The sequence below is a fragment of the Oenanthe melanoleuca genome, chromosome 10, assembly GCF_029582105.1.
Source record: "Oenanthe melanoleuca isolate GR-GAL-2019-014 chromosome 10, OMel1.0, whole genome shotgun sequence".
Taxonomy (NCBI): Eukaryota; Metazoa; Chordata; class Aves; order Passeriformes; family Muscicapidae; genus Oenanthe; species Oenanthe melanoleuca.
In genome coordinates, this window is record NC_079344.1 from 8,379,352 (window position 1) to 8,397,123 (window position 17,772).

Here is a 17,772-nt window from a genome sequence, read left to right on the forward strand (position 1 = left end):
AAAAAAAAAATCCAACCTGCTTCAGGCTAAAAACTGTGACTCAAATTCCATAGTGCTTAAAATTGAAGAGCAATCCAACTAAAGCTGATTGGAGACTGCTGACTTTTTCTCTCATGTATCAGGACTGATATTTGAAGCAGAGCACTACTCCCCAGTGTACATCACATACCTGGACTCGTAGTGTGAAATGCTAGCATATGCACTTTTTCACCCACTAAAAAAGATAACCCTGTGAAGGGTGAGACTAGAAGCAGAATCCAACTTAATAAGGTAGAATTGCACAGCTACAAAAGTAAAAATTAAAAATGTCTCTGGGCATGGAAGAGTGCCATCAGCAAAAAGCAAAAAGCAAAACAAGATTAAAACCAGCAGAGCATACTTTTGAGCACTGCTGAAAATGGCTGAAGGGTATCCTGCAGCCAGAAATGACAATATAAAGACATCAATCCTCCTTTTTTTTTTCTATGCATGCTCAGGACCTCAACGAGATAGAAGACAATGAAGGGTTAGCTGGAGTCCAAACAATGCTGGCAGCAACGTCTCACCAGGAAAGATCAGCAGTCTTGAAGCTGAGTTCAGCCCCTTTACATCCCTAATTAGCAGCATATTTTTAAGACAGAAAGTTGAAATACACTTTCTGCAGAGCTGCTTTAATCTCCAATATGAAAATGGGGCCATGGCTTAGTTCTGCGTGACTGGTATCTATATGCATGGCTTTGTAGATAACTGATCTATTCATGTGATTCCAGCCCTCTCTGCATTTTGGGGCTGGTGGATGGAACACTGTCAGAGAAGGAGACTCAGGGGATAAAAGACAAGTCCTCTCTGCCACTGGCCCCTGGGATGACCTTGGCCACATGAACCACTGCATTCACTTTGGTCTCACTTTTATGAATGGGACTATGGGACTCCTTGTAAAGCACTGGAGGTCCACTGCCAAAATGAGAGGAATTCCTAGTAACACAGACTTCCAGCTCTGTCAGAGCTGCATTTCAGGTTACCAGACTGTAATCCTCCCAGTCAGTGCACCCCAAAGCCAGGCTGCTGCAGAAATGCTCTGTTTTCTCCAAATAAAGTGTCTCCCTGCTACTGTGAATGAAGCAATGGTGTTACCACTATGATTCTTTTTTTCCCAGTCTCTTCCCTAAGGAAAGAAAAGGATGTAACCACACTGTTTTCAGTCTGACTCTTACCTGCAATAACTCAGGGACACATCAGGCAATTTTTCCAAGCCAGACAAAAGCAGAAAGGCCAGAGAGATATTAAGTTTCCCCATGTTTTGTGATAAATAGGCTGTCCAACAGAAGATGGGTAGACAAGTAGTCCATATGCTGAGAGACAGCTTGCAATGCAGGCTAAATCAAAACATCAGACACTGGGAAATCCACACAAAAGCAAGCCAGAGAAAAATAAACTCCTTAAGTTTCATGGCTCACAAAATTACTTTTTATTTGTGTATGGGTGGGGAGAGCTTGTTTATTTTAAACAAATATTGCCAGCTCTGAGGCATTTAACATTTACTTTTCTTCCTTTTAAGCACAGTATAGGCTTGGTTCTCCTTCATCTGAATTATTTCTCAGATATCAAAATATTGTTTGCAATGTACATTCACCAAAGCAAATCAGAGTGAGCCCACTAACACCTAATGAAAGCAGTTTCTGATGACAAAATTTGGTTATCCTACTTTACCATCTTACCACAAATATTTTTGTCTTGAAATATACAAGTGTGCAAGAAATGCACATATAAAAATGTGTTTAGATGTCATACAGCAAATAAAAATTAATTAGCCACTCAAGACATCAATAAGTAAGAAATTTCAGGGACTGGACATTCACAAACATTGTATTTCTGCCTTCCTACTCTCTTCCAAAAATCCAAACAGACATGAGAAGTCATATAACCTTCCTCCATCTGCTCAAAGGAGTGCATGGATGGTATAAGAACTCTATAGACTGAGGAATACTTTTTTGCCTCACAATACTTACACTAGAATGTTACTACTTCATTGACTTTGGTTTTAAGGAAAAATGTTACATTCATGAGGTAGAATTTTTCTGCCAGTTAACTTGTTCAAAACACTTTCAATTAGATGCAGCCAGCCTAGAGTGTTGACATTTGGTCAAATACACATAACAGAATTTATACTTGAGGCTCATTTGTTCCACCCAAAGCTCCAGATTTCGCTGTCCAAGCTTTTATTAAAAGAAGTGTTGCTAGCCCTTCTACTCCTATCAGCACACTTAAAGCCAAAAGGTAAGCAATTTTTCAGAAGACTGTGGTCTCCTAGACTTGGCTCAATTTACCATTTCTTTTTCAGTATCATTTCCTATCCCAAAAAGTCAGTTGAAAAAATCGGACCTACACAATATTTCCAGGCTGAAGAATATGGAGCATCCCTGTGCAGTATTTAGTCCAGCTTTCCAAAAAATACACAAAACATTATTGTCACTACAACTTGTGGCTAAGATCGTTTTGGGGAAGGAAACGTGATTGATGGAGAACACAATCCTCCAGTTTGTGACAGGGTGGATACACACACACCAGAAACAAAGAAAGGAACAACTTCCTTCACTTACTGCAGCCCCCAGCCCCTGCTAGGGAGGATTCAAACTTGAGACTCTGGAGATTCCACTATTATCTGGGCTTCTGGGTACAGAAAACCCTCCAGCTTGTTTCCCCTGTGACCTGTTTTCTTACCACCAGTTGCAGCTAAGGGAGGCCTGAAACACTCCTTGCCACTGAACAAGTGCCTGCATACAGAAAATGCTTACTGCTGCTACCCGGGAAAAGAACACAAAATCTTCACCACCTTGAGAACACAGAACATTTCTAATACCGTGCAACCCTCTGAGGTTCAGGTGCAGCAGCAGAGATGAGACTTTGAGTGTTCCACCAGTCCTCTGGAGGGAATGAGGACACAGCCAGGCATGTGTTTGTCTTCATTATACCGCTCTCTGCGGACCCACGGAACACCAAGACTCACGGTTTTAATGTGCTCACACCAGAACATCTATTTGCAAGATTTAAGCAAGTGGTTCAAACATCCATTTCTGTTTCCCAGGACCCTGAGCTGATGTGCCCTGTCACCCACCTAGCCTGTGCAGGCACAGGCACAGGCACAGGCACAGGCACAGGCACAGGCACAGGCACAGGCACAGGCACACGCACAGGCACAGGCAGGCAGCCACACCACCAGACCTGCAGGCACTGGGCTGGTGCAGGTGCTCTGCAGCACACAGCCACGCTCACAGACCACATCCCAGCACTCCTGGCCAGGTGGTGATGGGCTGGGAGAGGCCTCAGTCTGTGTGTGGGGGCTGTGGATAGGTCTGATCACAGAGCAGCACTGGCACGCACGTCAGTTGCTCTGCTGTGATGCAAGTGACGTGTAAAAAACAAGAGCATGTACCAAGCTGGGGAAATGGGAAGCCATGAAATCTAATTGCAAAGGCAATGAAAAGGAGTGATTTGCAATAATTTTGCAAAGGCAGGTTTTTCTGTTTACTCTGCTGCCAAGCTGCAAACTCGTACCTGCAGGAGGGCTCAGGGTCTCTGAAAGCCCCTGGTCGCTCTAAATTTAACAACTATAAATAATAAATAATTGTTTCCTTTACTCCCCCAGCCTCAGCCACCCTCTATGGCACAAAACAAGCCATTAAACCCCCAAACTACTTTGCTAAGATGGAACTTTTGCCTTTGTGGAACTTTGTGTCAACTGGGTTGCTAAAACCATGGAAAGAAAAAAGATTCACAGTCTCAGTGGTCTCTGTGCAGCACCTGGACCCAGCTTTGGTGTTTTTAACTCTGTTTGCTTTCAGTCTCTGCTCCTATTTCCAAGAGCTGCCATTAGGGTGTCAAATGCTTTCTTTGCAAAGTCCCTCACTCTAGGTTAAACTCTTAGGAATTTTAATCCTCCTGCCTAAAGAGACTTGGAAACAAGTTTTTCCAAGTCAAGTCTCATCTCTCCCCACCTGCCCATTTTTCTGCTTCCAAAACCTCAGAATGAGAGTTTTCATTTAGTTTTGACTCTAAATATAATGTTGCTGAAATTTACTTAGATAGTCCTTAAAACAATAGCAACTTTGTCAAAATGAACATTTTCTTTAAATCCAGCCCCTCCAAACTCAAGCAGTAGCTTACATATGAAACTATATTAAAATATACAAAGCACTCCATTATGTACTCTAGACCTATGAACTTAAATCCTAATTACTAAACCATATTAGAAAAAATAACTCAAATCAAGTAATGAAAACATGAAAGACAAAAAGATGTATTTTTAGAAATAGAAGTGGCATTAATGTCAGAGACAAGATGAATACATCAATATGGTAGTGACCAGATTTGCTAGGGTGCCAGCCCATCATTATAAAGAACATATTTTACATCAAAACCACTAAATACAAGTTTAAAGCATGTGAATACTCTCTTTTAATTCACATGGATCAATCATGGGCTTGAGGTTGCCTATATGTTTATATTTGTGTAGGATGAAGAGTTACTTTTTAATATCCCTTGTTTCTATCCAATATGTCAAGCTGAATAGAGGTAAGAAGTATGTGTCAGTATTTTGTGTTACTCCCAAAGAACCTCTCAGAATATGGTGTTGCCATGAACACAAAGTTACCTGCAAAACCCAGTAACTCAGCTGCAGTTATGTCACAGAGTTTACTCCAGAATCTGCTTTCTTTCTCTGATTTTCTCCAACTTTCCATCTCTATACCTTCTGGCCATCACTGTTTCTCATTTATATCCCAGACTTGGAGAGGTAACCAAAAGATTAATTTTAAGGATCCAGGCTGTCAAGGAACAAATTACGTGTGTGGAACTGTACTATTTCCCACATACATTAATATTACATTTTTAAAACCTAAGAATCAGGGATGGCATCCATATTAAGCATGTTTTACATCAGGTTGCTATTTTGTTTTAAAAAGCAGCTATAAAGTAACAGTGTATTATTCTAACTCATGTTGTGCAAATAATAAATGGAAAAGGCAATTACAAATAAAAGAGGAGTTGGTTAGTGATACACATCTCTGGAACTAGGAAGGACGTTAGAGATCACTGCACATACAGATTTATACCAGGATCCAGACAGAGTGTTTATACAGGCCTCATACAAATCAAGAAAATCCAACCAAAAGCCTTTCTGTCAGTATTGAAAATTTTAATTCTGTCACTTGCCTTTACTTTCTAATGCAATGGTGATGACAACATGATGTGTCCAAACCACGCTCCATAACCACAGCATTTTAGCTCACACTGCTTTAACCTGTCAAGATCCCCAATTCAGCCTCACATGCAGCATTCAGGATGGCATCATTTCCAATAAATCTGCCTTGGTTCCAACCCTGACATCCCTGCCATTATAGCAGGTCACTGCCAGGCTGACACTTGACAAACAAGCAAACACCATCATCTAGCAGCAAATGCTTCAGAAAAAGTATAAGCTTTGTATTAAAAAATTGTTCTCCTTCTCCCACATCTGCTGAAGAAGCTGGCATATCTTTTGAACATATTGCCACTAAAATCTTTATTATTATGGCCTTCTAGAAAGTTAACAGCTAGAGGCTTGATCCTGCTAGCACAGCTGGGCATACAGTTTGGCAGCATAAACAAAGCCATTGTCTTTGTATGATCAGATCCCATCCAGCACAATAACATGGCAATTATATACACAGGTGAATCCATTATTTGCAAGGCAGGAGATGGCATAAAGCATCTTCTAAAAGATAAGGAGCAAACATTCACAGCATTTTAATGCTGAAGAGCCCCATCTGACAAATGTGTCTTCTCTAATCTGTTTTCATCTTTTAACGAGGAGCTCTTGTCATTTTACCAGAAGTACCAATTCAAAAAATCTGTTAATAAAACTGACCCACTACCTTACAAACATTAAAAAGCTCCAAAGCAGAGTTGCACAAGTAAATGCAAAGAAAACAAAATATTATCAGATAGAACAAACTTACTATTTTGCAGACATTAAAATTCTAACCATGAGGCTTAATAGCTTTATGCTACCTTCTTCTGCAAGCTGTGATAGAAATACTGACTGTGACAAAGGAAAACACATTTTGCACAAGAGGAAGATTATGAAAAAGAACTTCTGATAAAAAGTAGCAAAAGGGGCACCTGAAAATGTGCACATATGCAAGTCACCTGATCCAGACACCATAAGAAAAGAATTAACTTTTGAGTTTGCTGCACCACTAATGTCTTTCAAAAGTCCTGGTATCTGGAGAGGCACTGCAGTAAGGAATGTCAGATTTTATTTTTTTCTTTTTTAAGATGAACGTCTGCCTTCTCCCTTAGGCTGTGGTCCTACTTTATATTTCTACAAGCATGGCAGAACACATGTAAGCAGTTTTATTGAAATCAAGGAATCTTTATGCAGTCAAGCTCATTCTCTACCTCTGGGACATGGTCTTTAGAGAGCCAACTACTGGGATAAGGTATCATCTTCCTTCTGCTATTCCATAACACCCAGGACAGCCATGCAGTGCATCTGTGCAGGGAAACTAACACATGAAATTCCCAAGCCCTTTCCTACTGGGGGATAATGAAATACAGCAGTAATAGCATGCTGCTAAGAACACAGGAACCTCAATTCTGCAAACACTTCCACATGTGATTAATCCTGAATGAACGCTACTTAATTGGATTCCAGATAATAGAGTCTGAAGAAATCCTTACAGAAATACAAATTTACACTGGCTCAGATGGAAACTATGACATCTGGGCTGAAAACCAACAAGCAACTAATTTGTTTAAGAAAAAAATGACAAAAACATGCCACTACAGTAGGACACAGTGTCTGGCATGAGATGCCCTGCTTAGGTGTATTTCTTGCCAGGATCTGCCACCCTTAGCATCTTTTTCCATGTTCTGGAAGTGGCATTTGGGATAGCAAGGAGGGAACCTTTGCAGATATTCAAAGACAGTCTCAGGTGTGTATGCAGAAACATGCAGTCAATTCTCTACACCCAGTGATTGTAAACCCAGTGACAACTGACTCACAGTCCTGGGACTGTGAGAAACACGAGCTGCACGTAAACTGAAATTCAGTCTGCAAAAGGAAAAACACAACACAGCTGGGAAAAAGTACTGGCAATGTCAGAGAGAGAAAGCTGGAAGCAGCAATACTACAGGAAGCCAATAGTGGACCACAAGTTACATTTGAATAACCAGTGTGCTGCAAAGGTCATGGCACTCTGCAGCAATCCCATATACAAACACACATCCTGCCAGCCTGGGCAGAGCCCCACAGGGTGCAACTGCACCTGGGAGAATGGTCCAGCCCTTGTGCAGGACATGGATGGACAGACTGGAAACAGGTTAAATGAACCTAAGGAAAAATACACAGACACTTAGGGCAGTGCACACACCAAAAACAATCAGTGGGGCTGGTGGCATTGACTTAGTGTTCAGCAGCCAATTCTATCCCAAGAAAGGAAGCAGGAGATACATGGACAGCTTTGCTTTTCCTTTGAGGGGTGCCAAACACAGCCCTCCATGTCTGCTGGCTTTGGAGCCCCCCCAGCCATTGTGCCTGGTTGGTCTCTGTACAAGCAGAGGGAGGAAAGAAAAAGCAAAACTCAAGAGAAGGATACAAATCTCATTTTGAGGTACAGTGCTCTGCTTTCTGGCATCGCCTTATGCTGCTGTCAGGACAGACAGCCCATGGCACATGTCAGTCCAAACACTGCTCCATGGGCCCTTCCCTCCCTTGCTCCCACCCCACAGAAGATACCCACAGTGCCACAGAAAAGGAGAACTGTAAGTGCCCTACATCCAAACATTTCCCAGAGGATTAAGCAGAAGAGGAGCTGCAGGAATTGCCTCCTAGTTACCAAACAACGGGTTAGAGACTAGGGTAACAGGAATGGAGACCTGGATTCTTGTTTTCTACATGTGGAAGAGATTCCAGATGAAGAAGATACACGGTCCTCCAAGAATTAAAATAAAGGGTTGACAATAACCCTTTATGGAGGTGTGAATGCTATAAAATATAAGTTTTGTGAAGCTGAAGAAAAACTAGCAAAAAAGAGCTAGTTTCTTGTTCCAATGACTTTGTATGCAAAACACATCAACAGATCAAGGAAATAGCAACTCCAGAATTGCTCTTTGCAACTACAGCTTTTGCTCCTCTCTTTGCACTTTCCTGTTTCTCCCACCTGGATTGCATCTCCAGACTGATGCTACACATCTCTGTAAGGTCACTCCCTGTGTTATTATTAAGTTTCAATATGTACTTATATTTAGTATATTCAGTAATCCAGTCTGATATGGGATTGATTCCCAGAAATGGTTTGCATTATTGTGCAATTGTATCTTGAGCTCTCCCAGACTTAAAGTTCCTTCTACTCATTGCCTTTGGTGTAGTTTTACTCTTTGTGTTTTAAGTGGCTTCATAGGTAGGTGCCTTCCAAGCCCAAGGAGGACAAAGTTTCTGACTTTAAAGACTGACACAGTTTCTTGGCTGACATCAGTGACACCACAGTGACATCTGTAAGGTCCCTACAGCCTGGAATTTTTCCTTCCTCTCTGGCCCTACTTACTCTGCTGTATGTAGGATGTTTTGTTAACTGATGGTCTGAAGGAAATTCTTTGGTGTATGATATTCCTTGTCCTGTTTTTCCTCTTTTGCTATATGATGTCTCCTATTCAAGCAGCCAAACCCGAGCTGGCAAACAGCCTCTCTCTAGGATTTTTACACATTGCTGCAAGGCAAAATAAACAGTTGTTTCCAGTTTGCATTGTCAGGGCTACAGATGTATGCTAATTAACCTTTCAATCTGCTGATGGAAAGCTGAAAGAGATTCAAATGTACTTTTCTAAGGCAGAGACCAAAGTCATGGACACCTGTCCTTTCCAATGCTGGGCTCTGTGTGGCCCAGAGCAGAGTACGTCATGTCCTCCCTTTATGTTGACTCTGAAGGCATTTTCAGATTTCAGCAGAGCTTTACAAAAGGCCAGGAGGCAGAGATAAAATCCTTCTGAAATTCAAGGACATTATGTGTCTTTTTGCAGAAACACTGATGCCAAGGATAATATTTGGGTTGACCTGAGACCACTTGAAGGATGGGGAACTTCAGACTGGGGCAATAGGAATTACTTCATAACATGGGAAGTTCATTGTTTTGATAAGATGCTGCAGTATTTACTCAAATTTCTTACCTTCCTTTTGTTTTCTAGAACCAAAAAAACACAAACAAACAAACAAAACCAATCCCCAAAGCCAGGTCTCATACACCCTTCAGGCAAAAGTATTATCAAGCCTGTCATGTCAACCAGGCCGAGCAGAAGAAAGGAAAACGAAGAGAATCTGCAGTTTATATCCAATTTCAGTATCAGGTTCAGAACTGGCTGCTACACAAATGAATGAAACAATCTCAGATGTGCAAAGCCAGTACTGCAGAGACCTTCCCAAGAGGAGGAAGCAAGGATCTGTTTCCTTCTTTAAGTTTTAAAAGCTTTACCTCATGATACTGTCTTGTTTGCCAAATATTTCTTGGAATCTTTAAATAATGGTTCATTCTCATTGCTCCAGTGTGCTTCAGCCAAACTCCTGGCTGTTGATGCTGCCTCTGCTGCAGTCCAGAGTCAGCTGATGTCCTGCTCAAGTGCTACACCTGTGTTTTAAGCAGCCAATCTTCTCCAGGGGAGCATGTGTACCTGTGCACAGGACAGGTGTGTCTGCACACACAGGGATCCATCCAGGGGAGGTGGGGACCAGAGATGGATGGCACAGGGGCAGCCTTGGAAAGTACCAAGGTACCAAAAGAAACAGCCCAGAACTGATGTTCAGCTAACTCCTAGCACCTTTAAAAAGCCATCTCCACCTCTTCCTGCCTGCTCCACACAGACTAATTCCCAGTGTTTGCTGCTATATTTATCATCAAATTACAGTATTACTGAGAGGCCCCAGGCAGCCTCATTCTCCCTTATGTCTCTCAAGTACACAGTTGAAAGGTTTTTACTGCTCAGGCATCACCATTTGAAACCAGTTAAAATGTCCAACCTCTCTCCATTGTTATCACTTCTCCAGCATTACCAGGAAGTTCTTTCATCTATCCCCAAATGACAATTGTATATACTTACTGTCAGCAGTCACTTGCTTACAAGATTTTTATTACCCTAAATGCAGGAAGACTTGTTAATGTGTTATTATGACAGGAAAATCATGAAATTAAGAGTTAAACCTGAAAACTCTATCTTCATTTTGCTGTCTACAAAAAGTTCATTCTGGTTGGGGGTCCTAAAAGGTTCTTTACCCAATTAAAAAAAGAGATCTGTCAATTAATGAGGGAAAACTAATAATTCTCCTATCTTTTTGTAGTAGTAGCAACATACACATAGATTTGACAGGCTACAGATGTCACTGAAAGGGGAATTATTCCTTCATCCAAAATACATATCCAATGATTTCCATGAGATCAGCTGATGAAAATTATTCAGTGGCTTCAAAGTAACAAGGAAATGTATCTAACAAAAAGTCTGTAGAGTATGGGTATGAAAAGCTTTCTTTGCTTATTGCCTCAAAACTTCTGAGACAACTGTCTTTATTCTGTGTTAGCTTCATTTGGACTTAAAATTGTGTCACTGCAGGAGAAAATGTATTCATCTATTGTCATCTACACAAAAAGATCAGACTTGCACATTTGGGGCTAATTATTTAAACTAATTTAAGAGGGAAAAAAAGCCAACAGAGAGATTTAAAGAACTGAATTTTAAAGATGTTTCCCCATAAACCCTTGCTGTGCTAACAACAAACATGGAACATCTTGGACCAAAATTTATTTGTTTGCCAAAAAAGAGCAAAGGTTTTGCTGTAACCTATGGTTCAACCTCATGTATAAAAATGATGACATTTTATGCTACAATCCTCAGATGAAATATTTTTAATTCACACTTAAAACTGATTGCAGGAGGACAGAAAAAGACCATCAGGTACTTAAGTTCCCTACTTTCCAAACAGTAGGAGAATTAATACTTCAATCCTCGTTATTTTTGTTTTAGGAAATAAAGGAATCAGTATTCAATGATTAAGTCACTGAAAATGCATTCACCTCCACTGTAGGATATGTCCCTAAACCAGGACACCAGGTATCTGCAAATAAATTTAAATGCTGTCCAAGCAACATGTGTCAACATGGTGGAGAAGAATTAGAAAGTACAAACAATTCCATAAAGGACTTGTTGCCTTAAATGGGCTCTTTTCCCTTGCAGCACAGCAGAACCCATGGAAGTGTTTCCTGAAGAAGCCACAAGCTCTCCATCAGTTTCTAGGACAAGCCAGACCATTGCAGTGATCAGCAAATCATGTCTCATCTCAGAAAGGAACAGAGACCGGCCAGGAAAAATCGCCTGCAGATCTCCAAGGACTGATGTATGAGTGAGGTACATAATTAAAGAGGGAGAGAGACTGAAGAAGCTCTGAGTTAGTAAAGGAGAAGTCACAGGGGACTCACATTTAGTAACATGGCAAAAGTGAGGTCATAAACCAGAGCAACCCAAAGGAGGAAAGGAGAAAAGCACATGGTGCAGGACTGGACAGGTCCCAAATGGCCAAGGAGAAAAGCTCAAAAGACTGCAGACCAAGTTTTGGCAGAAAAACACAGAGAAAGATCTGTTGTCTATTTCGATGGACCCTTTGAAGTTTTCTGGATCTAATCTGATTTTTGTGTGTCATTCTTTGCCAAAAAAGATAAACCCTGCCAGGGAAAAACCCACCTGCCCTTATTCTTATATTAATACAAAAACAAATGGTCTGTTTTAAATATCAAACACTTAAAACACAGAACCTTTCTTCTATGATGTGTTGGAGAGTTCGATATTTGCAAGCTGTCATACTGGCCATTGTAACAGACCAAAGTGGTTTCTGTTCCTTGTACTTTATCAAATGATGTCAGAACATAAGCCTTGGTCCTACACCTACACCTGCATCAAAATCAACCCACTGGCTCCATCCACACTTCACTGAACTGGATGACAGAGGCTTATTTATTAAAATGTCTGCATAGGGGTGTCCAAATTATATTTTTGATTTTTTTTTTACTGATACTGAAAGTCTGCTGTTACTCTGTAGCAGTAATTTCTTTTCATAGTGTCTAACATTGTATTACATTATGATACCATAGTGTTATGAGCCCTTCTAAGCTGTCAGCTAACACAATCTTCAGGCATAAGCTTACTTTTAAACCCATCTCTTGAATTATTTTAGTTCATACTTTCAGGTGCCTTACTTTCATGCCTTGTTGGAGGGGGGACACAGTCAACAATACTGAAAATTCTGAGCTAAAAACGACCATGTAATCACTACATTATGATGGCTCAGGCTGACACTGACACCATTCCCATTAAAATGACAGCATCTACTATGTATTACTCTAAGCAATATACTGAAAATTTCACATCCATCTACAACTAATACCTTGAAATGCTCCAAATCCCATTCTGCCTCTGCTGTTGGCAGATGTTTTTTTTTAACAGTGGCATTAATAAGAGTATTGTTAGCTAAGTGGCAAATTTGGAGTTAAAGTATGTGTTAATTCAGAGTATCAATAAAGGAACTGGGCAAGACAAACAGGAGGCCAGGAAACAGGAACTTCACCCTGACAAGACAGCAAATACACCTTCATAATGGTATGACACAAACACTTTAAAGGCTGTGTTCTCCTCCCAGCACAACGTGTTCTGAACAGCTTTAAACATCCATGTGTTTTACATTAAAATACATTGTCTTACCTGCTTGGGTCTCTTGTATTATCCCAAATAAGCTTTGCCATCCCTACACAACCTCCTGCTGCTTATCCAAATACAGTTCTTGTCTCCTCAGCTGCACAATCCTAGACTTCTGTTCAATAATGGCATCAGCCATTTATTTGGGCATGTTCTTATTTTATTGAGGTCATTCCAGACTTTTTCTCTGCTCTCTACAGTTGCATTAACAGCTTCCTTCCTATTTTTAAATCAGCAGCTAATTTCAGCAACTAAGTGCCTATTGTTTCTTCAGGGTCACTCATAAAACAAACACCATTATTGATCTTTCTGAATCCACCACTAGTTTTCCCCTTTTATCTCATCTGAGTGACTATTCAAGGGGCAATTTCTCAATAAACCAGGACATTTATCCTAGATAAACTAGGGTAGCTGAAGAAAGAGATTTTTCTCTCTGTGTCTGCTAATACAGCTCCTATCACAGCAGTATCAAAGAAACTCATAAATGTTAGGGCTTTTGTCTCCACAACACCTTTTTAAAGGGACAAGAGTTGTTAACTGTCTTTTACAAACAAGGAAGTAATAGGGGATTTAGTACTTCAAAGGCAAAGACCACTCATTACATGTATAACAAATTAAAATCTTATTTTCTACATTTTAACAACAATGACATCTTCCCTCTACTTTTGCATGTTCTCTGGATGCATAATTGTTTATTTGTTGAATTAACTGGCCAGTTTGTATTTATTCTGCATTTCTGATGAGCAACAGACATTACAGACAAACATAAAAACCAAGTTAAACCAAACTGTATTTCCTTTACCATTATTATTAATCTTCAATACAAATCTAAACCTATTTGTTGTCCTCCAATCAAGCTAAAGGAAATTTTGACTTTGCACAAGAAAATGTGATACCAAAATGCAAAGCAGCCCTTCCAGGTAATAAGACCTAAGTGACCTCTTTCAGCCATCAGGTATCTGGCCATTATTGTTTCAGCCAAGTGTGGCAAATTCCATCCTTCTCAAATGAACTCTGGACCAATCCACGAAGAAATGTTAAATGCAGTTTGACTGTTCAGGCACTCCACCAGGTGTAAGACACAATTTTCCAATGGTGCCCTGGCGTTTCATCACTATTTTGCCACTTTCTGCATATTTTTTCTCTCTTTACCCACAGGGATGGAGGTCAGGTTTGTCGGGCTTGTTCTTAGTGATCACTGCATCAACAAAGCTCCAAAGAGAGGGGGTGGGAAGCTAACACAGGAATTGAGAGGGCTGCCTGTGCTGGGTTTGTCTGTGGTGCTGGGGCAGGTGGAGCTGGCTGAGCCCACAAGCCCCATCCCTGTGAGAGGCAGGAGCTGCTGCTGGAGCATCCTTGATCTGAGGTACCTCCTCTGCATGACACTACCCACATACTCAAAAATATAGGGCTGATTCTGAGCCAGGCCAGTTATGTCTGTGTGTTTCATTAAAGGGCAGGCAGATCACTTCTGTCCTGCTCTAACACTTTGCAGGTTTATTAAACACAGTGTAAGAAGTTTGTCCCTAGACAGGAAATTCATGCCAAAGGTCTCACTGATGCCAAACACCACTTGGTAGGAGCAATAACAGTGCCATTTAAATGTATTGTTACTCATATTACTAAAGCTGCTATATTAGCCTGAAATATCTAAGTTTTTTATGAGAATACAAAGATCAAACATGCTAATTGCATAATGAATAGAGAAGTAGCTAGCAACCACTCAAGGATCTGGAAGCAAGCAAATCTTCTGGATAAAAGGCATTCAGTTAATCACAAATATCTGAGTTGTTCTCTCAACTCAAATATTTATTTTTTCCTTATTTGTTTGCCATAATGTCTACTGAGAGTGAAGATAAAGATTAATGTTCTCACTAGGTTTTTCCTTCATTGAAGAAAGTGTGCACCAGGCAAAACTTGGCAACCAAGATGAAGAAAAGTCCAAGCAAAGATGGCATGAACTGTAATTTTAACAAAGTTCAGGCAGACATCAGCCCGATCTACCATGAAGTTGTACATAACAGCATCACAAGGTACAGGAGCACATTCTGTGCACACTCTGCTGAACTAACACCCAGTACTAATGCTCCCCCCTCCTGACAGCTCTCTTCCTACCTGATGGCAGACTTTGGGCTCTCTACAGGTTCTGCCTCTACTCGCTAAGTCATGTTAAAACGAGAGACTGCTTTGTCTTCACTTGAACTTTACATCCTGTTAGTCTGCACAAAGGAAGTGAGTTATGTGAACAGCACACCTATTTTTTCCTAGTCAAGATGTACTTTGTTGGATATTATTGCCATTCAGGTAGCTATTTAGTAACCCAGTCAAAAGCTATGACCAGCTGCATAGCATATAATGATTTTTTGAAAGGAAAGAAAATGCCATTTAAAACAAAAGGCCCTGTTCTGCTTCTGAGTAAACAAATGGGAGTTTTACAAAGGCTCAAAAAGGAAAGGGATTAACATGCTTGAACGTGGTAATGGTCTCAACTGTTCACATTAAAATTTTCACAGTAAATTAAACCATGACAGAGGTAGGAAAGAAGTCAATTTTCAGTGGCTCATGCTGTTCTGCTGACATAAATTGCCATTTTTTAGGTAGTATATCCACCAACCTGTATAATGATAGAATTACAAAACCACAACCCGTTGTTGATTATGTTCGGCCTTTTGCATGCTAATTTTAGCCTGCTCTGCCAAAATAATTGCATGCAGCACCTCATTACCAGGCTTCTGGATATTTAGAACCCTGTCGCTATTCTTTTTTCACCAACCTTTGCTTAAGCTTGCTGTGTTGGCCCTTCCTCCTTGTACAGTATCTGCTGTTCAACAACACTTGTGCTTCCCGGTTCTGCTCAGGACACCTTTCCAGCACTTACTCCCATCCTTCTCCAGGGATGTCTTGCCAAGGGTAATGCTAAATGTCAGTCCAGTCCATCTCTACCCTGCTCATCCATGTTTCCCTGCAGGTTGCATACAACTCTTCGCTATCTTCCTGCTCTTTACAGTCTCTAAAGAACAGCAACTTTCCTTGACTAACAAACGATGGCATGAAGCACTACCCAATCATCCCAGCAAGGCCGGGGAAGACAAGTAAATACAGACTCGCTGGTTGATGCCTGCCAAGAGTTCCCACAACACGTGTTACTCAGTGAGTTTACACAACAGTGACCAAAGAGGAGGGAAGGGACAGGCCATGTAAGTGTGCCAGTGCCAGACCCCCTGGGGAAAGCTCTGCCCTGCCTTACTGTGGCAGCAGCACAAATGGATGTTCAAGTACAACCAGCGCTTATCTGACCGTCAAATGACCACAGTGCCTTTGCACCTCAGTTGTATCACGGCAGTGTAAAACAAAAAAATGACAAAGGCCTGTGAAAGAAAGTCAGCCCAGTAAAGGGAAAGGTGCGGCGGGGGGCGCGGGAGACGGGGAGCGGCGGGGCGGCAGCAGGGCTGGGGGCGGCCACAGGGACCCCGATCCACCGAGCCCAGCCCAGCTGAGCCGCCCCGGGACAGCCACAGCCACAGCCACAGCCACAGCCACAGCCACAGCCACAGCCACAGCCTGGCCCGAGCCTCGCCCCCTGCAGACCTGTCCCTGTCCCCATCCCTGTCCCCGTCCCTCCGCAGGTGCCCGGCCCGCAGCGCTGTCCCGGCCGCGCTGGGCCGTGCTGGGCCGCGCTGCCCTGCCCTGCCCCAGCCCGCCCGGGCCGCGGGGCCCCTCAGCCCCCGGGCCGGGGCGAGGGAGGGCGCATAATCAACAGCATCGTTTTGATGCAGGCAGGGCTGCCGGCTCCCCAAGCCTCCTCCCCGCGATAACAACCCAGGTACAGCCCGCGCTCGCCCCCCTCCCTCCCCCTTCTTCTTCCTCCTCCTCCTCCTCCTCCTCCACCTCCTCCTCCTCCTCCTCCCGGGGGGCCGGGGAGAAATCTACAGATCAAAGAAAAGATGCACAATAATAACGGGGTGGGTGCGCAGCGCGGCCCCCCGTCCGGCGGGGCCGGGGCCGGGGCCTCCGGCGGCTCCTGGCCGCGGCCCGGCCGCTCCCGCCCGGCCGCGGGGCGAGGGGCGCGGCGCGGGGCCGGTGCCCCGCCGCGGTACTCACCCGGGCCGGCCAGTGCGGGTACCCCTTCATTTTGGCGAACACCAGGTCTCCAGCCTTGTATTCTCGGGGCCGCGGACGAGCCATCGGGAGCCGCCGCGGGAGCCGCCGTGTGTCCCCCCGCCCTCCCGCACGCCGCCCCGGGGGCAGCCGGGCGAGCCCCCGCGGGGAGCGATGCGCCCGGGCGCGGGGCGCAGCCGGGAGCGGGGCCGGGCCGCGGGCGATCCCCGATCTCTCCGGCGGCGGCGGCGGCAGGAGGAGATGGGGTGTGTGTGTGTGAGTGAGTGTGAGTGTGTGTGCGTGTGTCTGTGTGTGTGAGTGTGTACGCGGGGGAGGGGGAGGCCTTGGATACAACCCCAGCAGCCCCCGGTTCCAGGGAGCGGGCTGGCCGGGCGGGGGCGGCCGGGGAGCCCTCGCCCCGCGGCGGCGGCGGGCGCGGCGCTGCCCGCGGCCCCCCCGTGCGCGCTGGGCTACGCCGCCCGCGCCGCCCGCTCCATCCCCGCCGCAGCCGCCGCGGCCCCGGGAAGATGGAGCCGTCTCCGACGAATTACTCCTCGGGCAGCGACCGAAAACAGGATCTTCTTATCCCCCCCACCCCGCCCGCGCCTCCCCCCGCGCTTTCCCTTCCTGTTATTTTCTAGGTACACAGATCGGTTTCTATGAAAATAGGAGAGCAGAGAGCGCTCCAGTCCCGCCCGGCCCTCCCTTCCCCGCTGAAGCATGACATGGTTCTTTCTGCGCGCCCGACATGGAGGCAGCGCGGCGAGCAGACGCCGGCCGGGCTGAGGGCCGGGCCCGCTTCCCCCGGCCCTCGGGCCCGGCCGTGCCCCGGCCCCGCTGCCACCGGCCCAGGCCCGGCTCGGACCGGCCCCTCCGCCCCTCTGAGCCCTCCCCGTGCCAGGCAGCCCGAGCACACCCAGCCTGGCT

The 17,772-nt window shown here is 44.0% G+C and overlaps 1 protein-coding gene across 1 annotated transcript in view; it reads right to left on the reverse strand.

Annotated features, from left to right (window-relative positions):
- HDGFL3 (HDGF like 3) overlaps positions 1-17,343 on the reverse strand; it is a 36,644-nt gene extending 19,301 nt beyond the window's left edge. Inside the window, exon 1 of the mRNA XM_056499460.1 lies at positions 16,849-17,343. Coding sequence (XP_056355435.1) covers positions 16,849-16,932 — 84 coding nt within the window. The 5' untranslated portion in view covers positions 16,933-17,343. The remainder of the gene's footprint in view (positions 1-16,848) is intronic.
- Positions 17,344-17,772: the final 429 nt, after the last annotated feature.